Here is a 24,720-nt window from a genome sequence, read left to right as displayed (position 1 = left end):
TGCTTGGGCTGCTTCCTTCTCCTCGTTCTGCCAGCCCCAGTGCTCACATGGCTTTGGGCAGGCAGTTCTGTTCCTCTGGAAGCAGTTGGGATGCAGTTCACCTTCAGAGAGCAGTCATTTGATACCTGGTACCAGGGCAGTGTGGTGTCAGGGGATGGGAGGGCCAGGATTGCCCCCCTGGAGGCAGCCTCCTCCACAGGCTGCAGCTCTGCCATGCCATTGGGTGTGGGTTTGTGTTACACTTAGCATGGCTTTCCTGTGGAGTACAGGCAGTAAGGAACAGGCTTGTTCCCAGTTCTTCCTTTCCTCAGATCTAGCAACTGCATGTCCTCAAGATGAGTCAGTTCAGCTTGCTGATTTGAGGATTGCTTTATTTTGGAGATGGATTAGTTTGTCAGATCAGTAGGCTAGACTGACTCATCCTCAGGCCACAAGATTGCCAGATTTGCTGTGACAGGAACATAAAAGTGGGAAGTAAGACCATATTTTTTTGGCAGTAGCCCCTACTTTGATCAGATTACGTATAATGTGAAAATGAGCTGTAGTTTCTCTTGCTACCTTAAATAACTTTAGAGATGTCCAACACTTAGTTCTCTTGCTCTTCTTGCTCTACTATTTTTATTACTTAAAAAAAATAAAAAAATTTCAAAAGCAGGACTTGCCAGTGGTGAATAGCTTATGCATCTGGCTTCTACAATGCTGCCTCATCTGTAATGATAGCTCCTTCACCAAGATAGCTACTCCTGCCATGGAGAATATCTGCATTGCATTGATGGCATGCCTACAGTTTCTTAATGTTAATTGAGATAACATTCTCCTTGAATTCAAAACCATCTTTAACCTAAATGGGCTTGTTCCATTCCTGTGCTGTTCTGTGGCACAATCTAAAGCAGTAATTCGAGATGCATGCGGGGGCTGTGGAGTATCTTAAAGATAGTCTATGCTCTGCAGCATGATTTGAACAGTGTAGCACAACTTGATTTTGCTCTCTGGAGAAGCAGTTGCAATGCCTCTTTCAGTCTTAGAATGGTGTTTAACCTCAGCTTACAGTTATCTTAGGGATTCAGATTGGCTACTACTAATTTTTGACTTTTTTTATTCACTGTACTTCCTATCCAAGGTGGATGTTGGTTCTGAACAGCTGGCAGTTCTCTTACTCCTCCAATCTTAAAAGCTAGTCACCAAATGCATTTTCATAATTAGTTTCATCTGTCTTTCTCTTTGGGATTTGGTTGCTGTCTCAGATTCCAAACAATCTGTTTCTCACTGTGATTTTGATCTGTCTCATTTGCTGTCTGTGCTGGACTCTGGGTCCAAGATGCTGATTCTTGGTCATAGAGAGACAAGCATGACAAGTACGTAATGTATTTTTGTGATGTGTTCAGTGAAGCTGAAGAGTAAGAAAACATGTCAGGTCCTAATTGGATGACATAATTATGGAGTACTTGACAGAAAGGAGAAATTGCAAAGGAAAGAAGCGTCCTCTGATATTTCAGAGAGCAGAAAAATGTTAGAATCCACGGCTCTCACAAGGGGAGAGCTTCATCCTTTGCCCTGCCAGGAAAACTTTGCAGGTTAAGTGGGTGTTGCTGTTTATTGCACGTGGGTTTCCAAGTCCACCTATGATGCCCATAAATACAGAAATTGATCTTCATTTTGTGGACAAAATTATATTAAGGTTTGTGGGTGCACCTTTGTGATAAGGTTTGGCTTCACAGTGTGGCAGAAGGGACCTGTCAAGAAGACTCCAGCAGATGTGGAACTGCTTGCTTTGTGCCCTGTTTCTTTCTCCACAGTCTGGCAAGGCTTGCAGAGGCCACAGAGAACTACCCAGAGGCTCTGCTGGCCTGGGCTGCCTGCTGAAGTGGTGACAGCAAGTGTTTCATACCCCTGGAGAACTCACTTGTAAGTTCTCTGAGTTCAGTGTTAATATGCTTACAGTCATGCTCCAGATTCACTCCTAGATTCTCTGCTCTTGCTTCTGCTTCTCCACACTTTTAGGTGCTAGCATTTTGGGGGGTTGGGACATCTTGGTTTTTTTTCACCTGTGTTTTTGCTGTTCCTTACCTTCGCTTATTTTCTTCTTTCTTTAGCCTATTTCCTTCTTGATCCCTCCCTCCCAGCAGGAGCAGGAGCTGTCTCTTATTCCTGGTGCTGTGCCTAGCGCGGTGGGGTCCTAGTCACACTTCATACTTAAGCACTGCTGTAATTAACATAACTGAAAGTCATTTTATTTAAACCTCTAGTAGGAGAGTAGAGATTCCCTCTAAAATGTATTAAGGTGTTCTTAATTTGTGCAAGTGTGTGGTAGAGAGGTTCTTGGCAACTTGCAGGTACTGCAGGTGGCTTTCTGTGGGTTTTGCTTAATGGTGCGGTCTTGCGCATCTGAAGCCTCTTGGTGGATGCAAAGACAGAATGAAAAGGACAAAACAGTGGTGATGTCTGTTCTCAGGGGTCAGAGATGTGCTTGTCTCAGTGTTATGTACATTTAACTGGATTTAAAAACTCAAATGCAGTTAGGGAGGTGTGCAGCAAGTAGACAGCTTCCCTACTGAAGCAGTTTGCAAGAAGCTACTTTAGTGACAGGTTTGCAGGTCATACCAGATATTTTGATGAGAAGATTGTAGACCACCTGGGAATTCCCCAGATGAGCTGTTCATTATTTGGTATTCTTTGAGGGGTGAGAGTTCTGGAGTCTCTGACAGTGGTCTTAAATTAGGCATGTCAGTAGGTGACTAACAATGGATTCCCTCCTCAACCCTGCTAGGAGAGTCTGTTAGACTCGTTCAGGGTCAACTGTTGAATGGCACTAACAAGTGGATAAACACGATATGTTTGTAACTCGGGGTTCTGCGTGTCAGGGCTCAGTTACAGGGGTTTATGAGATACTCCGTGTCAGCTGAACTGCTATAGCTGTCTTTGGCAAATATTTGCTAAATCATGTTCCCTGATGATGTAAGAGGAAAGAATAACTAAAGGAAACTTTAAATAAGAAATCCTAGTACTGTATGGGCTGAATTTCTCAGCTAGCAATTAACTCGGAGCTAAAATGCAAAGGAGAATACTACTGAGGCCACAGTCGTATGCTAAAACGATGTCATACTGTTTCTGTTCATTCCCTGTCTCTGTCCTTGTCTCTTGTACTGCATTTAACTTATAAGCTTTTTGAGGCTGAAATGACCTGATCTAAGATTATAAAAAAAAAAAATCTTATTATGATTTTTTTGGTACTTGCTTCCTAATCTGTGGAATCACCTTATCTAAATTTAAAATTGATTTATATAGCTAAATAGCTTTTGTGAGGTGGGTTCTTCTGCATGTGGGTGGAGAGAGCGGAGAACAGAAAGAGAGCCTACTAAAAATAGCTTGTTAACAAGCATGAGACTGCTTATGAAACCCCTCTGGTAGCCAGTGTTTAGATTACCTTAATTGTATGTTTCTGTGTTTTTTTCCGAAGCAGAAATATAAGTGTAAGCATTCTTGTGGATATTTTGTTTATCACAGAAAAAAAAAAATTATGTACTCCCTAAGGCAATTGTGCAGAATTTTTTCCCCACCTGAGTGTTAATTGCTGCCGTCTTTAGAAATGTATGGTTTTGGTCTGTGTTTGCCATAACAGAAAGAGTACTTGAAGCAAGCTCTGTGTTAATGAGATGGATAACACAGACCTTAAATGTGCCTCAGAAAAGTGTGGGCGCCACCTTACGCATTGGTAGGAGGGACAGCTTATAGCAAAATGAAGGTTTTTTCAGGCCCTGAGAGTAAACATCCCTTCTGGATTCAGCTGTTTGGTTTATAAATCAGTGGGGTGTTAACTTGCTGGGATTTCATGGCGGCCGATGTAAGCAGCTGATTGTTGGAATCCCATCTGCCACAGTTAGATCCAGGGAGGTCATCTGATGGCCAGTGTGATAGGCATCTGGGCTAGATCAACAGGACCCTTCTCATCCTTTTTCCTCTTGTGTTTTTTGTTTTGTTTTTTAAACTGTTCAGAGTCAAGTTTATGCTGGAGTAGAGAAGCACAACTGTGTGGCCAGTACCTTGCTCACTTTGACTTCCGTGGTTAAGATATAAAAACCTGTAGAAAGTCCATGCCTTCAAACTTCATGTGACCTTTCAGTGGACATTTTAAGCTTATCATGTGAATGTTGTGGGGCCTGCTCACTGCCCTGCTTCTTCTTTAAATGTTTGTTTGCAATCTTTAGCATTAAGCTTTCAAAGGGAGTGAATTGAATGCCCCCTCCAAAAGTCTATGATTATCTTGAAAGAAAGACTTAATGCCCCAATGACATTTTGAATGTCTTAACTGGGATGCAGTAAATCCAAATTTTAGTTGGTTTTTTTTAACAGTTAAATAATTGTGGGTAAATGTCCCTGCATCTTGATGTAATTTTATGCGTTTATTACATCAAATATAGGCATATGAGTCATGCCATTACTTGTCACAGTTTGCTGGAAATACATTTAGTTTCTTTTTCTGTTTTTAGTGACACAATGACCTCAAAAATAGGTCAATTGAGCTACACAATTTCATTTTTATAGTAATGTTATATCACCTTTCTAAGCTGTTTACATTTAGTGATAGGATAGTTTATTTCACTAGACAGAAGTCAGTCACTGGTATTCTGTTTACTTTTTGATCAATTTTTCAATTCTTTCCTGCATAAACTTAACACTTAGTGCTTTTAATTTGCTGTTTTAGAAACTGTTGAGCAAAATGTAGAGCTACTGTTTTTTAAAGTTACAGGTTTAGCCTTCTGCAAGGTTAATTTTTTTTGAGAAAAAATATTACTTTTTCAAACAATTGACATGTAAAAAGCGTTGTTACTTGGTACAAGTGGAATGAACAAACATCTTGCTTTTACTTCCTTCCTGTGTATCCAGCTAGAGGTAATGTCGCCTTTGATTTCAGGGTATCTTGGAAGCCTTTTCCCTTGGTGATCTTTGACTTGGCAATTGTTGCTGAAACTTATCCTGATTATTTGTCTTAAGATGGAGCTGAAGTGAATTGACACATAATTAACTGTGCCTATCATTTGATCATTAGCAATAAAGCCAAAGAATGACCTGTCACGCTTCACATTTTCGTTATTTATCACTTTATTGTGTTTTTGTTTAAATTGAATGCAGATTTTGGATTTTGACTGTTGTGAAAAGCAGCATATATAACATTGAGTTATGACACCATTGCATTAGTGCTGAGTTGAAAGAAATAATTTCTGTGGATATTCAACTTTGGTGACCTTCTTAAGACCCTAAGAGACATCATGTTCATCCATCCTGTGCATGCTTTCTTATTTCAAGCCTAGCAGTTGCAGTTCAGCAGTATTTTTTGTTTAAAAAAAGATTCCAGTCTAAAATAAAAATATGGGTTGCAAAAATAACCCTATCTTTCAGAGTTTTTAATAAGGAAATTATTTTTTTCTAAATTTTGTCCACCTGCAGTTCTGTCCTAAACTCTTACAATTTCTGTTTCTAGTCCTTATTTGCAATATGTCCTCCACCTGCAGATCAGAGCTCCCTCTGAAGTGTCTGTTCCTTCTTCCTTTTAGAGATAATCCTCCAGCTTTCTCTTTGACTTAAATTGTCTGTACTCTTAAGTCTCACTCAAAGTAATGCATTTTTGCTGACCTTATGATGTCTAAGGCTTCTTTCTGAATCTCTAGTGTTTTGACTCATCACTGCTGAATTTCAGCTATCAGGATTGAGCATGCTATTCCAGTAGCTGTTCAATGAGTGTGAAATAGCAAAGAGATTATTTTTTTTGTCTGTTTGATATACTTCTGCTTATACATCTAAGGATTACTTTAGGTCTCTGTAACTATGTGTGCTTCTGTCTGTGCTGGTCCTGCAAGTCAGAGTTGATGACTCCACTCTTTGGACGACTTTATTTGACTTGGCTGCATGGCCTATGATCTTGGGTTCTGGATCCCTCTGCCTAATTTGCTCCTTGGTTACTAAGGAAAGTCTGCTCCTTTTTCACTGATCTCTACACAGTGGATAACTCTAAATCTTGTGTCTTAGTACTTCATGGCTTTCCTTTCAGATTGTTGATAAAAGCAGTAAGCGTGAGGGTAAAAATTGATGCTGGCGGCATGTCCTATTATATTTTATGTTGCACTTATAGGCTAGTGTATTATAATTTGATTCATAATCTTTTTTCTTTCTGTATATGTGTTTCTTCATTAATTTGGGATGTGATGGCAAGTTAGAAATCACAGTGCTTGTGTGTCAATACTTTTATCTTTTTTTTTAATTCTAAATGAACCTGTAGTCTCTAACAATATGGAATCCAACAACTGGGTCTCTATGAAGTACCTTACTGCTTCTTTATTCATTATTAAAGTAACTGGTATGGTACTTAAGCCAAAATTGTTGTCAAAATAACAGGATTGTATCATCCCATCCATCTTAGAAGTTCTCTGAGTGTTCTGATTCCTTTCAAAAATCACTTGTCAGACTTCTTAGTTAGCTCTTCCAAAATTCTTGGGTAGAAATCATGAGATTCTTCTGATCTTAAGTAATGTCTAATGGCCACTCTTTTGTTGCAGTATTCAGTTACAGTCAGGAAGTCACGTAACATTTTCTGTGCTAAAACAAGTGTATGTGTGTGTGTATGTGTGTATATATATATATATATATATATATATATATTTCTGTTTTTTAGTGATTGTTTTAGTGTATATATATATATATTTTCAGTGAATGCATCTGCCTTATCTGGGTGATGATTGGCACACTTTCAGGTTTTTGTTCAATATTTGACCTGAACTATTTTTGGAATTCCAAGGACTCCTTTTGTTTGGAGTAAATTGAAAAACCAAACCAAAATTGTGTTTTGTAAGACTCCTTTCTTTGATTCCCTGAGTTTTTCTGTTTTGGTCCATGAATGTTGATTCCAAGAAAGCTGGAGAGGGACTTTTTATGAGGGCATATAGTGATAGGGCAAGGGGGAATGTATTCAAACTGAAAACTTGAGATTATACATAAGAAATTCTTAACTGTGAGTGTGGTGAGACACTGGAACAGGTTGCCCAGAGAAGCTGTGGATGCCCTGTCCCTGAAAGTGTTCAAGGCCAGCCTGGATGGGACTTAGAATAGCCTGATCAAGTGGAGATTCTCTACTGCTTCTTGCAGGGTTTGGAACTGGATGAGCTTTAAGGTCCCTTCAAGCCCAAACCGTTTGTGATTCTGTATGGTTCTAGGCTTTTTTATCTTGTCTCCCACTAGGTAGCGTTCATGCAGTTCACTGATGAAGAAAGGAAGTTGTCTAGTGAAACAGTTCATAAATACCATTTTAATACGCTCTCCTCTGTACTAACTCATAATAATTAGCTCTTCATGCAACTAACTTGTAAAAAATGTAGGAAAAATTAATTAGAAAAAGAAAATGAGTAGTGATTTCTGCTGCTGACAGTGAGTTTCCTCAAGCATACATTGGCCATGTTAAAGACTTCCAGAGCAGCTGCTGACCTCCTTCTTCCTTCACATGCCATGAACAATTATCTAAGAAGTCAGGTGTTTTATTCCATAGCCTAATCTGATGATGAGCACCAGATTCTAGCAGATAACTCAAGAAAAGTTTTCTCTCAAAACATTTGCTTCGCAAAGTAGTCAGATCTTTGACCATCCAGTTATCCATGACTGAGAAGAGCCATTGCAGTTATGATAAACTTCCATCCCCCTCTGGTTGCTCATTTCTTTCGAGGTAGTTGTGTCAGCTACTGGTTGTAACCTGATCCCATTGGCAGGGGCTGGATCCAGCCGTGTCAGATTTCTGTGGAAGTGACTCCTTGACTGCATTGAGCAAATTAAGATGAAGCAGTGCAGCGAAGCCTTATGAAGGGGAGAAGTAGTCAAGTGAGTTAATATTGAGCCATATCTTAGTAGGGAGGTGAAACTGAGATTTGGAACAAATCAGTGAAGATTTTTAAGAGAACAGTTATGTGACCTCAGAGATTGTACAGTGTTTGTTGTAGGTCTGTAAAGTTTTCTTTTAGGACTTAAAAACAACCTAAGTAATATCTAATGGAAAAGCCTGTGAACATGCTGGAGGAGGGAAGCGAGAGGAAACAGGTGAAGTCAAAAGAGAGGAAAAGGTGAAGTTTGTAGACAGTGCAAAGGATCAAGGTTGCATTTGAAGTAGAAGTAAAGCTGCTGTAATCCTGGTACTAATACATTGTTTCTTCACTTCAACTGTAAAACACATTGAAAAGGAGGAAGAGGGCACACATGTATAGTTGAGAGGTAAAAAAGCACTCTTAGATCTCTGCAGTCTGACTCTGTCAGTCAGACACTAAACAGCTAAAGGGATGTAGGGCAGACATAATTTTGGACTTTCTCCAGGCCCATTCAGTAGAAGGTGTGTGTGGGTGATCAATAGCAAAGGATGCCTTTCATGGTCCCTGAGGACTGAAGTGAATTTTATTGAATGACACCTTATTTGGTACAGGCCAAAAATATACATGCAGTACACTTACAGGTGGTCACCTTTGAGCTTAGTAGTAGTAATCTGCAGCTAGTGGGGTATATATGAGACAAAATGCTTGCCCAGTAGCAGGATCCCTGCTCTCACCTGGGTAAAAACAAAAACATCTGCCATCATGTTTTGGTTTTTGTTTTTTTTTTTTTTTTTGTTTTTTTTTTTTTTTTTTTTTGTTTGTTTGTTTTTTTGAGATGCAAAATAGAGTTGTAGCTTGCACTGATGGTCTGTGGTCTTCTAAGTGGAGTATGCTCATTTCTTCCCATAAACTGATGAATATTCTCTGCTTTGAGCAGTGCTTTCACTGATTTTGCCTAATGCTTGTAATTTGTCCCATGTCATCATGTGCTAAAGGTAGAAAGTGAACTAGATCAATCAGAACACTTGGAAATTGAAATGTCTGGATTTTTTTTTTTTCAATTTCACATCAGAATTGTGGAAAGAGCTCTTAATCAAAAAACCTCAAACGCAAATATCACATCATGGATGTTAAACATCAGTATGTGAGGAAATGCTTTAAGGATTTCCTTGAAACATATCACATGCAAGTGTATTACAATGTGATAACTATTTATTTTTCCTTTTGCTTCTACCCTAGATGTTATAAAGGTGGTTGGCATAGATGGTAATTATACAGTCACATGAATTTGCTTTTTGCTTACAGTAAAGCAAGGTCATGTTGCTGTCGGCCCTAGAAAGCGGCAGGCTCTGGACATGTGCTAGTGATGCTTTTCATGTGAGCTGTGCTATAAGTATTTTGCTATTTAGTCCTTTCTTCCTTCTTTAGTTTTTCTATTTAATGTCCTAGTTCTGTTGTAGACCTTACAGTCAAAGGTGTTGAGGATATTCAGTGTTTGGCAGTGCCGGCCTATCCACTGGGGTCACAGAGTCTGACAGTCCTAAACAAAATAAGGGGTGAAGGGAATGAGATGAGAACTGTCTAGGCTTCTCTTTAAGACTTGCTGTGGTGTAATGTTTCTTGGTGTCTGCTGTTAGGAGTCTGTTTGGAGGTACTGAAGATTGCTGGGCAGGGCTGTTTCCTCTCTGCTGTTTTCCATCATGCTGAGGCTAAACCCAGCATTTCTGAAAGTTGTTTAGTGAACTCCTTTATGTGCTGTTTGGCTGGCAAGTCAGTGCTTGCTGTCCAGACAATTAAAACTGGAATAACCATTCTGAACTGTGTATGATGTTGTGAGCAGTTTCTACATCTACGTAGTGCAAGGAGTGGCAAAACAGGCTTGGGGCCTCTGGATGCTGCTGCTGCAATACAGACACGTTATTTCTATACTTCGAGCAGCAGTGAGATGTTTTATTTGTGGAGATCAAAGCTGTCAAGGGTGCAAGGTGAATTTTACCCCTATAGTCCCTCAGGTTCAACAATACTGAAATAGAATGTAACTGAAACTCTAACAGGCTTAACTTTTAAAAGATTGGAGTCCTTATGGTGTGTTTTGTGGATGGTTTGCAAAAACTGTTGTTTCCTGAAAGGACGAAGCTGGGAGAAAGCTCTGTGAGGCGTAATGCTCTGTAAATTCTGGTAAAGAAACAAAGTAATTTTTGGTGTAGTGTTTAAAGTGTCAGTGCATACACTTCTAAGCACTGATGATTTCAGCAAGTTTAGGTAGGAGCTGTTTTCCTGTGGACTTAAAGGAAAAGTGTCTAAAGCTGACTGGTTTTTCATTTGAGCTCTGGAAAAACTTGGCTGGGTGGCTGCTGCTTGTGTGCTGCACATTGGGATGAAACACTTGACGTGGCCTGAAATTCAGGGTTTGCTTTTGTGGATAAGGTGGCCCCTGAGAGAGTTGCAGCTCTGAAGAAAGTCCTTAGAGCAGATCTCTTGATATCAAGTACTTAAATCTCAACCAGTGTTGCCAGGGTCAATTATTTTTATCTCTAAGAGTTCGTTAGTATTGATACTTGGAAAAATGGAGAACAAAACTCAGTAACCACAATCTCAATACTCTGGTCTACTGAACCCTGCCAAAAAGAAAGATGCCCCTCAAAATTGAGCAGGTAGGGGATTACCTTTTATTTGATGAGGATTGCTGTAGTAAAGCAGATGTAACTTATTTGTATATTTGGTGAGTTAGAATGCTAATAATAGAATAGTTGGGCAAATGAAATGCATTGCTGCTATGAGAGTTACACTTCAAGCTTGTTTACAAAAAAAAAAAAAGGCATTTCTTTGTATTTGAGGCTTCCTTCCTTTTATTTCTTACAGTTATCAAAGAGGAGAATGAATTTTCCATGCAGCTAGTATGCTTCTATTTATGCTTCTCTCTCTCCCTGTAAGAAGACTTTCATCTATCTAGTGTTCCTTTCTACCCCTTGCCCCATTTTCTCTCCAAATCTATAAATCTGCATTTCAACTTTTTTGACTATAATGGGGAAGGGCTATACCAACTCTGTATTGCTTGGCAAGTAATTGGCACCTTTAGCACTATAATGTACTTTTTATTTGATTTGTTAATTTGTTTCATAGACTAGTTGTAATCATAAAAGGAAACAATTTGCAAGAACCTAAAAGGCAACATAGGAGATGAATAGTATTTAATGTGGATTTTTCAGGAGGAAATTGTGTCAAGCCACCTGCTTTTCTTCTGAATCTTATAGGTGCAGAAGAAGTAGTAGTAGATGTGGGTATCTTGACTCTGAAGTTTTCAAACTAATTTTCTCACGAGAAATCCAGGAGAACAATGGACTACGGGAAATTCCATGAAAGACATACAAAATGATCTGATTATTTTGTTTGAGCATAACAGGAGTTCCGAGAAAAAAAAAGGAGGAGATGTTTTGCGGGTTTTTGCAGGGCTTTTAAGCAGTCTCATAGGAATCACCAGTTATCACCAATTTCTTAGGTAAATTTCATGTACCTTTGGGAAATGTATCTCCAGATAGTGACTGTGCTTGAAGGATGTGACAAGATGGCAAGAGAGTTCAGTAACCTTGGATGCAGTTCAGTCAGGACAAAATGCAAAATATTAGGCTTTGATAAGAGCAATCAGGTGTGTAAGTGGAGAGTGGATGAGGATTGGACAGGCAGCAGCTCCACAGAGGAGAGTTCGGTACACAAGCTGATCATGAGGTTGCAGCATTGCACAAGCTGCAAGCATTGTGCTGAGCTGTGCAAACAAGTGTGTTGTAAGTTTGATACAATAAGTCATCAGCATGCTGGGTAGAGCTGAGATAAGCTTCCTTTGCAGAGCCTGGTTTTAGGTGCTGTACCTGAATAGTTTTTAGCAGTGAGGGGAGAGGCTCCCCAAAGAGAAATAACTTCTCCATCATAATAACTTTCTTTGCAACAGCCCTCATATTTGAAGCAGACAGTGGGAGGAAAGAGAGTGAGCTGTGCCTTTTTTTTTTTTTTTGGTGCCCTTTTGGAGCAGAACAAGGATCATTTTGCCTAAACAGCAGGTTCTGTTTTTTCTTGCAGCCCTCTTTGATTTTGTAACCCAAGCCTGAAGGGCTCTTTATTGCAACTGAATGGCAAGAAATGCCCAGAGTGTGCTTGTAAAATGCCTAAAGCTTTGCTCCTGTTATGAACAAAATCAGACTTTGAACAGGGTGAAGCGCTGTTGGTAGTAACAGTGGGGCTAAGAGTAAGAGATAGTGGCTTGGGTCTTTTGATGGGAAAGTGGCTGGGAACCCCACAGCTGCTGCATCTGTGCCAAAACACATTCACCTGTGCAGCTTCCACTGTGGTCTTGCATCCTGAGCACTGTCCCTGGCTGTATTACCGTTCATGTTGAGATACCAGCTAAGTGCCTGCCATTGGCATCCTTCTCCCCTTCTTCCCCTGCCCTGGCAGGTGCCTCCCTTCTTTGCAAGGATGTCCAGACGTGGAAGAAGGGAGGAACAGGACTGTGCCATCTGATGCAGCCTGGGTTTTGCTTCAGGTGTACACAGCCGGGTTTGACAAAGGTTATGCTTCCTAGTGCTGCAAGCTGAAGCTTTACCTGTTGGTGGATTTGTAACAAACTTAAAGTGCTCCTGGTTTTTGTTGACAGATAAATGCCTGTAAAGATCAGAGTGCTGATCTGAGCTCGTACTGGCAGTTTGGTGTCTTCAGTTAAGGAAAAATATGGGAAAATGCTTCATTTTGGTAATGCAAACAACACTGTGCATAATATCACTTACTTGATAATCAGGGATAAGTACTTGGCTTCTTTGTACATTACATTTTATTGCTCAGTTATTTGCTTCTGGAGAGCAAATTTTTGTTAGCAATAATCTAAATGAAAAATTGTCACCACTTAATATATGTTGGTAAAAAACATGCTCAGTGCTTTCTTTGCATTTTGTCAGAGATTTTCTATTTTTCTCTATAATATTGAAGTACATATGCTGATCTAAATATTTGTCTTACCCTCCTCTGTTTTAGTCTTGTTGGTCATCTTGTTTACACATGTATTTTGATTATTTGTGTATCTCTTGCTTTGCAGGAGACAAAGATGGCAGCAAGGTGACTACAGTAGTGGCAACTCCTGGACAAGGTCCAGACCGACCACAAGAAGTCAGCTACACAGACACCAAGGTGATTGGAAATGGATCTTTTGGTGTTGTGTATCAAGCCAAACTCTGTGATTCAGGAGAGCTTGTGGCCATTAAGAAAGTCCTGCAGGATAAAAGATTTAAGGTGAGCCTATGCATAAGTTCACAGTATTTTCATGAATGTTATTTTCTTTTCCATGTCTTTGATGGCAGTGGTTTTGATTTTCTTAATTTATTTTCATTGGAGCAGATAAATACACATAAAAATTTTCGAGACTAAAGATTAAACAGATGGATTATGATAAAACAGTAGTTTAACTTGAAAATCAGTGAGTCACTATGATTATTTGTGTATTAGTGCAAATCAGGAAGCTAAAAATCCTGTTTTGATGTGCTGTTTCCATGTTGCCAGCCAGATTTGTCAGACAGTGAGCTGTGGAAACAAGAGAAAAGCTTGTCTTAAGGTTACTTTTTCTAACATAAACTTTCCTCTAATCATTAGCAATTCAACTGCTGGAAGAAACAGAAGTCTTTGGGCTTTGTTTGCTACACATAAAAAGTTGAAGGTTATATTTGAGTAAATGAGAAATTGTAAAGGCCAAGCAAGAAGATAACAAATACTGAGCCCAAGGCAGTTTGGGCTGAAGATCACTTATTTTTCTTGTTGCCTGATTTATAAACGTGTTCTAACCTGGTGGTTTTAATAGACTAGTGATCCTCTATTCTAAACTAGTAGCCTTCCAAAGAGAAATCTTTTTATCTAGTGATTTTTAAACCAAATAAAAGTTAAGAACCATAAGCCACCTCAACACTTCTGTTAGTCCTCAGGTTGGTACTTAATGTGCTTGACCTCTTTCCCTTATAGTCAGGTGGCCTGCAGATCAACTTGTGCAAGCAGTACATGATAGCAGAGGTACTGGTTTTAACATTTCTTGTTTTCACAGCAAGACCTCATGAACAGCTAGTTTCACTGGTAATATTTGTAACTTGTGTCCTTTTTTGGTAGCAAAAACATTGTTTTCAAGTGTTTCAAAGGAAAATGGGAAAGATACATTTAAATTAATGCAATGCAGAATTGTTTACTTCTAATTAAGGAAGGCATATAAAGTTCTTACACAGTTCTTACATCTGAGTTATTTTTGGACTCTGTTATGGGTTGAAGGTAATTAGTACTTGGGAAGTATGCAATATGATGTAAGAGTGCCTTATTTTAGGAGAATTAAAAAGAGGTAAAACAGAAAAGGAAAAACAAATTCTAAACCTAGTACTTAAAAGGAGCTTTTTTTGTCTCTTCCCATTGCATAGGTGTAAGAGGGAGGGTCAGGATATTTCCTCTACCCTGTCATGCTTGGTAGATGTCAGCTAGTGCTTTTGACAATAATCTTTGATTTCTTTAGTCTCGTAACTCTGGGGTTTTGCAGTGTGTCAAAATGAAGACTTGGCCAAGCATTTTAGTTCTTGACCATCAGATATTAATGGTTTGTGACATCTTACTTTTTGTTTTTTAATTACTCTCTCTAGAGTAAAATGTTGGTCTTTGATTTCTTTTTCTTTTGGTAGTTGGTTTAGTGACATTTTATCTGACTATGTATCTTTTTGTTTTTGAGTGTTTCTTTAAGTGATAGAAAAAATTGTCTCTTGAATATTAGCCCTTCTGAAGGCAGAACTGAAAAGCTAAGTAGGGTTTTTCCAGTTTGGACTCTGAATTAATTGTCTACATTTGATAATACAAGCTGAGAACATCCAATACCTGGAGGCTTTAATATCCCTAAACTAGGTGTAATTAACGCTTAAGTCCATGTATAGATTTGCACATAGATAGCATTAATTTAAAAATACTTTTTTAAACTTCATAATTTGTATGGGTCACATCTGTAGCAATACCCAAGTAATGCATTTTTTCATATTCTTATCCCAAACTTTTATCCCAGCTACACAGCGTCATCTACCTTTGGTCTAAGCTCCCTTAGTTTTCCCATCGTTTGTCAGTTCAGTCCTCTCATTTTTTCATATTCTGATCTAGAAGTGTATGTTATGTTGGCAGGAGGTGTAAATTCTTGCAGGCTGGATGACAGCCTCTGCCTGGACAGATTTGGAAGCTAGACAGATGTATATTATATTAAGAATAGCATACAATTTCTTCAGGGTATGCTACTCTTTGGGAATACCTGATCTAGGTAGTATATGCTGGACCACATCATTTACCAGTTAAAGAGGGAGCTTGGAAAATCTGTTGGCTGAGTGGTTTGAGTGCAGTGTAGGAGCAGGCCAGCTCTTGTGTTCAGAGAGCTGAGCTGGGAGTGCAGCACAGCTGGGCTGTTGTCATCCCTGCTTGGCTGCCTGAGTCCAAATCAAAGGCCTGGTCAGTGGAGTTCCTTAAGAAATCTGACACTCCCCTCTCATTAATGCATACTCCCACTTCACCGATGGTTGAGGGGAAAAAGCCAACCTTACTGCAGACAGCCCAAGGCGGTGGCAGCTTGTTTGATTCATTATCACTTTGATAATGAATCAAACAAGGGAAGGAAGAGAGGAGGGGGCACTTTAGAAATACCAGTCTGCACTGATCCCAGTGGTGGACAAGCAACAAGAGGAAAGTGATGTATGGAAGTTGCTTCCTGAAATTTGAATTATGAACGAAATTTTCAGCTGTATGCTTCAGGTTGGTGCCTGCTTATCCCTGTGCTTGTCTATTGTGATATATTTATCTTGGTACATGCAGTATAATTCTTTAGTCATGATTTCTTCAAAAAATGCTTTGGGAAGAGCCAGCATATAGTCTTGAAACTGAAAGTGCATGATTCAGAAACTTCAGCAAGCCTCAAGAAATTGTAAACTCTAGGCTCTTGGTTCATTTTGTGAATGTAGAGGGCCATCATTGTGTAGGTCTGGAATATGCGCCTCAGCTGCCAATTTTAGATCTCTGTCAGGAAGCTGAGATGCTTTTGTCCAGGTTTGAAGCTAGCTTGAAAGTTGGAATTACCAGAGGGGGAGTTGCCTATTTTTATTTTTTCCATTTCCATTACTATGACAAGTCAGCCTCCCAGCATTGGTCCAGACCAGAAAGAAGTTGAGTGTTAAGTCAGTGCTAAAGAGTTGATTCTTAGAGTTTCTGTGATGGTAAAGATAGTTTGCAATGCTCCTTCTTCTTTTTACTCCCTTGTTGCAGTTCAGTGCTTCTTCAGTTTGACATTGCAGTTCCTGCATGACTGTGTTTTAAACAGGGTCTCTGAATTGTTCTGGATTTTAGAATGTGTGTGTCTAGAGTTCAGTGTAATGTGTAGCGATAGTATTGGTAGGAATAAGTGGTAAGTCCCTGAAGGGAATAAATAAAATACCACCTAGAGATTTATGCTTAATTTCAGTTTGTAGTTCTGCCTTCAGTAAGCTAGTTCTCCATACTAAGTGTGAGGAATTAAGTAATGTAATTTTGGGCAATTACCTGCTACTTGAATGAGTAGTTCACAAACTATGTGCTGTTTGTCATTAGTCTGTGAAACAATTTAATTTGTTTAATTTAACTAACCAACTCTTATGGAAGGTTATATTTTTGGGGTGGTGGGTTTTGGATATTTTTCAGTTAAAAGTTTAACAAGGGCGAGAGGGATGTTTCTCTTTGAAAAATAGTGTAAGGCAGCTGTTCACAAACTTTGGGGCCACAGTGCTTTCAAATGGCAAAATTTCCAAAAGACAATGACCTGGCTTTCACAGATCTATACTGTATTTCTGCTTCTATTCCACAAATTTGTAGTAATAGGTTCTTATGCAAAGCATCAACAGGTGCAGTTAAAAGGTTTGTAGTATTTTCAATTATTTTCATTCATGTGTCTGTGCAGGCCCTCAAGTGACACAGCCTAATTGTGATGCTTGAGAAGAAAATACTAGTAGCATAAAAATTCTTGCACTGCTTTTGTTAGCATTTTCATTGGAATATTCTTCAGCTGAAGAGTCTGTCACGTTGCTGTCTCATTGTGCAAAAACCAATAATAAGCAGAGAGGTATATCAGCATAAATAGTTATTTTTTGTTATTTCTGCCATTCCATTAAGGTTTTTAAGACATTCTAATGAAATGAATGTGTGAATTGCTAGAAATATTTCACAGCTGACTGAGAATAAGTAGTTAAATTTCTTGTATCTGAATTGCATACTTGATGTTTCTGCTTTTAGCACTGGGCTGTTTAATCTAAATGATGAAGAGAGTTTGTACTCCTCCTGTACCTTTTCAAACAGTCTAGACTGGGCACCACATTTCTTGTTAATGGCTCACAGAGACATAAAGTGTGCAGCAAGAGAAAGACAAATTCTGTAATGGGAACCATTCATGCCATCCAGTCTGTCAAATCATTCAGGGACTGCCTTGGTTTGGCCATCCAACCGTGTGTGCCCTTGGCTTAGTTGCCTGAATTATTTAAATAGGCAGATCTTCTGGAGTGTGAGAGGATGTCAAACTAGGGCCCTGATGGTCCATAAATGTGAAGCACTGCATTGCTAAAGCTGAGGCCCCTGAATAGTAGGCAGTGCTCTTTCCTATTTTTAGTTATTGAAGGTGTTATAAGTATTTACATGTTTATTGTTTATTTGTTTTGGTTCGTTGGTTTGGGGTTGGTTTGTTTTTTTTTGTTTGTTTGTTAATATGTAAAGTCTCAGTGTTAATTTGAGCCTTAAAGCCCAATAAAGCAGCAGGATGGAAAAATAAGTTTGTGTTGAGGTTCTGGTTTTTTTTCTTTCTCTGCTGGTGTGTGTACTTTTGTGAGCTGTTTGAAATGCTTCTGAAAGCAACAGCTTTCCTTCAGTTCCTGCCTCAGATATATCAAGCTGCTAAGTATAAAAAGATCCTTTTCAAAGTAGCCCATATCCGCTGTTTGTGTTACCTTAGTTACAGCAACTTTGATCATAGCAGCTCCCATGAAAAATGTAAAACCACAAGGAAGACTTTCCATTTAAAAATGACTAGGTGTTTAGGTTTTTAAGTTCTGCTAACTTTTCAAGAGACTTTCCTGTTTAAAGCATTCAGAAATCTAGAGCTGACCCAGTTTTTTTCTTAATAGGTTTTGTGTCTCTGCACATGGTTGAAGATATAATTCTGTAAATATGCATGTGAAAAAGTGAACCTGTTAATTAATGATTTGCCTCTTTTGGTCTCAGAATCTCCATGGTTAACAGATCACTGTGAGAATATGACTTCAAATTGGGTTGAATTAGTTCCACTTTTTCCAACTGCCCCCCAGCTTGTTTCTTAGCTCTTGGTTATCAATGGCCAGTAAACATATAACAGATAGTAGCATTATACTGGAAAAAAAGGCTCCATTTCAGGGGGCTTCAGTCTGTTAAAGCCACTTTCGGTGTATCTGAGCTGTTTTGAGGACAGATGTACTCAAGTTACTCAGGTAACCTGACTGAAAGAAGAGTTAAAACTAAGTTTTGTTTTGCAGTCTGTAAGCTTGGGCTATGGATAGTCATGTCTATATACTGACAAGCAGACATCCATCCTCTTGACATGTGTTGCGGAACCCAGGTATAAAGCTTTAAGGGAAGTGGTATCACTGTCTCTTCTGTGCAGGTTTGTTTTCCCTTTGCTGGGTTCACACAGGATGTGTGCATCATATTGCTTTTTAATGTTTTAGCAGGTCCATCTTCCAGACTCCTATTTCCATGTATTGTAGCTTTGTCATGAGAATGTTAAAGGTACAGTTAAAAGAAGTCATTGCTACTGCTGGATATCTCATAGAAGCCTTGACTTCCTTTACATGTGCCTGAGTTGTAGACCCTTTCTTTCAAGCACACAGGTGGATATTGAAGTCACAGAAAAGACCTCCAAGATTGATTCCAACCTTGTACTGATCACCACCTTGTCAACTAGACAATGGCACCAAGTGCCACATCCAGTTGTTCCATGAACACCTCCAGGGATGGTGACTCCACCACTTCCCTTGGTAGTCCATTCCAAACTTTAATAACCATTCTGTAAAGAAATTTCTCCTGATGTCCAGCCTAAACCTCCCCTAGTTCACCTTAAGACTGTGTCCTCTTGTTTGCTTGTTGCCTGAAAGCAGATACCAACCCCTACTTTACTACAAATTCCTTTCTAGTAGTTACAGAGAGCAATAAGGTCACTCCAGATCTTCCTTTTCCCTCCTACTTCACTCCTTTCTAGAAGGGAATTGAAAGTTATCACAGAGGTTCAGAATGATTGCTGTCTTCATCTTAAGTCAGTGTTTAAAGTTTTGAATACAGTGTAGAGGTTGGATTTGCTCTGATGTATTTGTGTTTATCTTTTACTGTGACCTCTCATTATCTGCACAGGTTTCCTCTCAACTACAGACTGAACTTCCTTTTTTAATGTAATCTATGTGTGAGCTAGATGTGTTCTCTCATCTCATATTTCCATCTAAGGATCATTGAATATTCAAACATTAATTTTTAAGACCTTGTCTTAGAAGAATGCCTTTGTTTACTGCATCTCAGTTGAGCTGGAAGCACCCATGGGATAAAAATTCACAAAGGAAAAACATGGTGATGAGAATTAGTAACATTTAAGCACGTTTCTTTTAAGTCTTTGAGGGCTTGCACATCATAGCTACTTTGAAGATCTGAGGAATAGTGAATCACTGTTCATAAGACTATCATGGAGGTGTTACTCTCTAAAGGATGCCTTAATTTTATTGTTAAATAGCTAGAAAGAGCACCCAAAACAATAGATCTGTCTTCTGACTAATGAAATGTTTTGCGTTTGTATCACAAGTGGGGATGGAAGGCTGAAAATATTTTTCAGTGACTTCAGAAAATATTGCGAACATTAGTTAAACCAGCAGTAGAAAGATAATTGAGCCTGATCAAAACTGCCCTTTTACTCCTAGCTGTCCTCATCTAAGAGAATACAGTCACTCTTTAAGACTGAGGCTATCAGATAAGATTTCCAGAATTGGAGATGCCTGGGCATGTGTTCAGGTTGTTGTTCCATCTTCTAAACAGCTGGAGGGCTATGTTTGCTTTCAGAGAGTTTTTTTCTAATCTATGCTTTAACTCTTGTATAGAGGCCAGATTTGTAGCTCTGGCCCAACTTAATTTATCCAGATTATCAGAGACATTTACCAAGATAATAGCTTTTCTTACAGCAGTACTTGATCTGGCTGTCTCCTGGAAGCTTACTGGAGGAGCCAATTCTATCATTTAGCTGTAATTTGCAGTTGCAGTGCCTGTCTATTTGCAGCAACCAAAAAGGCTGGGTAGAGATCTGAATTTTCGCTCACAATCATTTCATTCAATTTTCCAATTTTCTCAGACTTTCCTAATGGATAAAAAATCTGTTTACCCTTGGTTTTCACAGTCTTTGAAGAAAGCAGTGTACTGTTCATTGTATCAGCTGTAACCTCCCTGGACATACTTCAGTGGCCTAGAAGATCTAAGAACTCTTTAAGATTCATATTTCTCTAACATTATATTATTTTAAAGCCTGTATAAAAAATTATTTGTAGTTATGGCTACTCCTGTAGATGTTTTCAAATCTGACAACTGAATTGGATGCATAATAGCTGTTAGTGCAAAATAGGTCTTCAGTTTGGTACATGAGATGACATGGAGTTTGTGCTATGAGCATTGATTTCAGTTTTCTGCTTTTTAGCAGGGGAGTCTGGACTGATAATTAATGTCCATGGAATGCAGTGTGACCCAGCTGCAGTTGGCCTAGGATACAGGAGGAAAAGCTCTTCATCTGCAGACCTGGCTTTGTGCATGTTTAGACATGCGTTTCCACGTGTTGCCGTGTGGAAACCAACACATTAGAAGAGAAATAGGCCCTAGGAATGTGTTCTTTGAAAAGGGAGGAGTCAAAAGAGCCCTTGAGGGCTTTTCTACTCCTGCCCCGTGGATGTTTGCATGAGGCCTTGTATAGATACGTGCTACAGTTTCAGTGGTGCATTTATTTTGGATTTTGAGTTTTTCTGTGGTACTCCCTAAACTAGGACCAAGATGGGACTTTAAAACAAGATACCTGTTTTGTCAGTTTTCTTTCCTCTTGCTCATTCTTAGTGTATAACTTGAGACCAAAATGAAACCTGTCTGTCCTTTGTGAATTTACTGACCAACAAAAAGAACTGGAAGATACATTACATTTATGAAAAGTCTTTAGTCCCACTGGTCCAGATAACTCATACAGCTGCTCCAATAATGATTTGGTTTATTTCCTGTTGTCTCTCAAGTCTTCCAAAGGAAGTGAGTTCATATGTCTGGTTTTCATAAAATACATATATTTATATATAGTCTATGAAATATATATTCTGTATAGATACAGAAATTAGATACAAATTAGCTAGAGACTGTTTTGAGAGACACAAGTTAAATGGATGCTATTCTGAAATAACGTTCAGAATGGAGAGTGCAGTTTAAAAGAATTCCAAACCCATCAAGGTATGGAAATGCATAGTTTAAAGCACATGAATAGCTGTAACTCGGCCACATACTGACAGCATATTATAACTGTAAGAGCATACTTGGACGTTGCAGAATTCCTGATTGTGGTCAAATTAAGTTCTATTTTGAAAGATAATTTCCTTTCCTTTGACTTTTTAACATTGCTGCCTCTAAGTGCCTGAGAAGGACTGGCATAGAAAAACAGTAACTCTGGATGCAGTAGGAATAATCTCTCCATTTTATATTTACAAACCAGTTTGACATCTGGGTCACACCTGCTAATTAAAGGGAGCCTTGATTATGGCATGGATTTGTAAGTCTGTGTAACAAAAGTAAAAATTGATTTTAATGTTCTTCATTTTGTAGTGTCTTATGGAGGGATCTTTGGTAGCCTTTCCAGGATCACTACCGAGATGACTCTATATCTTTGTGTTTCTGAGACTGGCAGATTACAGGCTGGTGGAGCAGATTTGGGTTTTCTCATTCTTACCTGAAATCAAAATATTTAATGGCTGACGGTCTTAGTGTGGCAATGGAGTAGACTTTCTAAGTGTGCAACCAGTCCAAGTGGAGAATCGAGGGCAGTCATTGTTTTGTGAATGGAACCTGAACTTGGTCAATTAAAAAATTCACAGTAAAATTCCTGAAGTCCTTCTGAAGCTCAGAGATTTAGTGGTCAACTGTGTATGAGGCTGTATATAAATTCTAAGCTAGTTTTATCTTTTTTCTTGTTGGACGAGACGCTGAGATGATCAGGCAGAGAGCAGGCTCATCTAATGCACTTGAGAGCTTGGTAGTGCTGCTGCTATAGAGAGCTTGGGCATGAATGCCGGTGTTGGGTGGAAATGGTGTCCCAGGAGAACCTTCCACACCTGTCTCCTAGTTAGGGAAAAGAGTATTGTGTAGACTATAAATAGAAGATTAGCTTGATGGGATAAAAATGGTGCTTTTGAGACTATTTGGATTTTTGGTGTGTGCAGATACTTCAAGGCTCTTGGTTGTACCATGATGGAAGTCTTCTGGAAGTCCCTCTTTTGGAAGCATGAGATTGCCTGGCTACGGAAGATTTAGCTTAAATAGTCTTTATATCTAGCAACATTACCTACCTGTGACTCTCACTTGCTTACAAAATTCTTACTTGGTTAAATTATCTTTGGTGCAACATTCCAGTCTTGGAGCATGATTGGAATATATCGTTAAATAATTTATCTTCAGTTTTTGCCAGGGAACACTGCGGGGGTTTTGTCTTTAAAATGCATGGCTGATAAATCAGGCAGTGGCAAACTCTGTGTCCTTTTTGAACTCAGTATTTGTTAGTCAAATATCCTGCTGTGGCAGCTATTACGCTTGGGGGGAAAGAAGGGTTAACCTATAAAATGCTAGTCATAGAAGGGACAGAAGAGATGCACCTGCTGCTCAGGGGAGGCTTCCTGAAGCAAAGAGGGACAGATCTTCTCATTTATATGTCACCAAGACAGCTGTGCCCAACCCTCCAGCACTGTGCTGTACTTCAACCCTTTTGGCTCTGTTTAAAACCTTTTAATTGAGCTGTAATTGAGGGTTTTTTTTGTGGCTCTTCCTAGAAGAGGATTAACTCAAAGTCAGCAAACAAAATGAGGAAGGTTTAAATAAATGTGAAAATGGGAATAATTTTTGTTTTCCACTTGTTTTCTTGAGTAGACCTGCCTCTTTATAACCAAATGGCATGCTCCTTCCCGGAAGTGTTCAAAACTTGAAGAGTTTTTAATGGGTAATTGTTTTCTTTGCTGCTAAAGGCAATATGTGCACCGCCCATTGCTTCTTGGAAAAGTAGTACCAAGACGTGGGAAAATAATAAAAGGAAGCTCTTTTAAGTATTTTGTCAAGCATCTAAAGTACAGAAACAGTTCAGACTGTTAGACATATTCTAAAATTAGCAGTGCTGCCATCTTTTTCATTTGTCTTGGATACTTCCTGGGTGAGAAGGTGATATGTTTGTGACCAACAGAATTGTTAACAGCCTACACAATACCAAGAATTACGTTCCTGCTACATTGCATGTTTTTGAGGAAAGCTTGTTTGGGCTTTTTGTTTCACTTTGTTTTCTCCATCACATTTTCTGTCTGCATTATGCAGTGAAATGTGGTCCATTTGGAACATTGGAAGATTACATTTGAAGGATAATGTGGACTCAAGTTTTGTTGGATGACCTAGACTCTGCTGTATAATCTACCACAAGAAATAAAAATGAATCTGATTTTCTTTTTTTGAGTGGTTTTGTAAGGGTTATATCATGTAATAACCCAAAATAAGAAATTCTTGGGAAAGGCAACGAGAAACTTATTCTATTAAGGAACATTCTAATTGCAGTCCTTGATGCTTTGGCATGGTGTTGATACTTCTTTTAAAATACAGTGAGTGATGTCAAGGAAGTGGTCATTGAGCATTTGTAATGTTTTTTTGGCCAGGAGCAAAGAAAGGACTCACTCTTCTTTAAGGTGAAATGTAAGGTGTGATGTTTATCATATTTTTAAATATATGTTACAGACTTTAAACTAAGGAGAAGGCAGTCTGCTTTCTTCAGGGTGGGTTTTTGTTTGTGTAGTGCTTAGTACAGTGAACTGAGATGAGTAATGGACGCTCTTATATGTGTCACGATGCAAATAAGCAGACTACAGACATCTATATTCTCTAGTTCTTCTAAGATTTGAAGCCAGGTCTAATTGTTACAGGCCCAACAAAGGTGCTTATTTCACATCTTCATTTGTGCTGTTCCTTTGAAAGCCCCAGCCATGGTGATTAGACTGCTTAGGTCCTGAGCTAACTAGTCAAAATACAAACATCCAGTCTGAATCACTGAAGCATAACAATGCATGTGGAAAACAACAGCTGGATTTAATTTCAGGGTTTTTTTTAATTTCAAAAATCACTTTGTCACAAAAAGCTCCTTGTTTTCCTTCCTAAGCTTTATCAAGTGATGAAGACAGACTCTATAACTTGATGTCTTTTAAAGATTCATCCTCTTTTTTTCTTCATTCAAAGATTTGTCCAAGGATCTGCTTATCAGAATGAGTTGGCAGGCCCTTTTGCATTCATCTTCCTTTAATCTCAGCAGGCACATTGAGTCATGAAGGTTGTACCAAGTTTTTTGGGCTGGAACAGAGGCATCTCATTTACACCAGATGAGTTTAACACTGTAGGCATGTTGACTGATTATAAGTGAAGTAATTTGTTGCAGGCTGTTTAGTCCCTAAAGTGGGATATTGCCACTTATATGGGTGTTGCAGTGAGACATGACTACTACTCACGGAGCTGTCCACTGGTTGCACTGCTCTTGCTGCAAGTGGACAGAAGAGGG

General features: G+C 38.9%; 1 protein-coding gene across 2 annotated transcripts in view; it reads left to right on the top strand.

The window, feature by feature from the left end:
- Positions 1-24,720, top strand: part of GSK3B (glycogen synthase kinase 3 beta) — a 142,954-nt gene that overhangs the window by 41,276 nt on the left and 76,958 nt on the right. For both annotated transcript variants that reach the window (XM_053936528.1, XM_053936529.1), the window contains exon 2: positions 12,925-13,118. In XM_053936528.1, the coding sequence (XP_053792503.1) occupies positions 12,925-13,118 (194 nt within the window). The remainder of the gene's footprint in view (positions 1-12,924; positions 13,119-24,720) is intronic.

This window comes from Vidua chalybeata, chromosome 2 (assembly GCF_026979565.1).
Source record: "Vidua chalybeata isolate OUT-0048 chromosome 2, bVidCha1 merged haplotype, whole genome shotgun sequence".
Taxonomy (NCBI): domain Eukaryota; kingdom Metazoa; phylum Chordata; class Aves; order Passeriformes; family Viduidae; genus Vidua; species Vidua chalybeata.
This window is presented reverse-complemented; position numbering and strand designations above follow the sequence as displayed.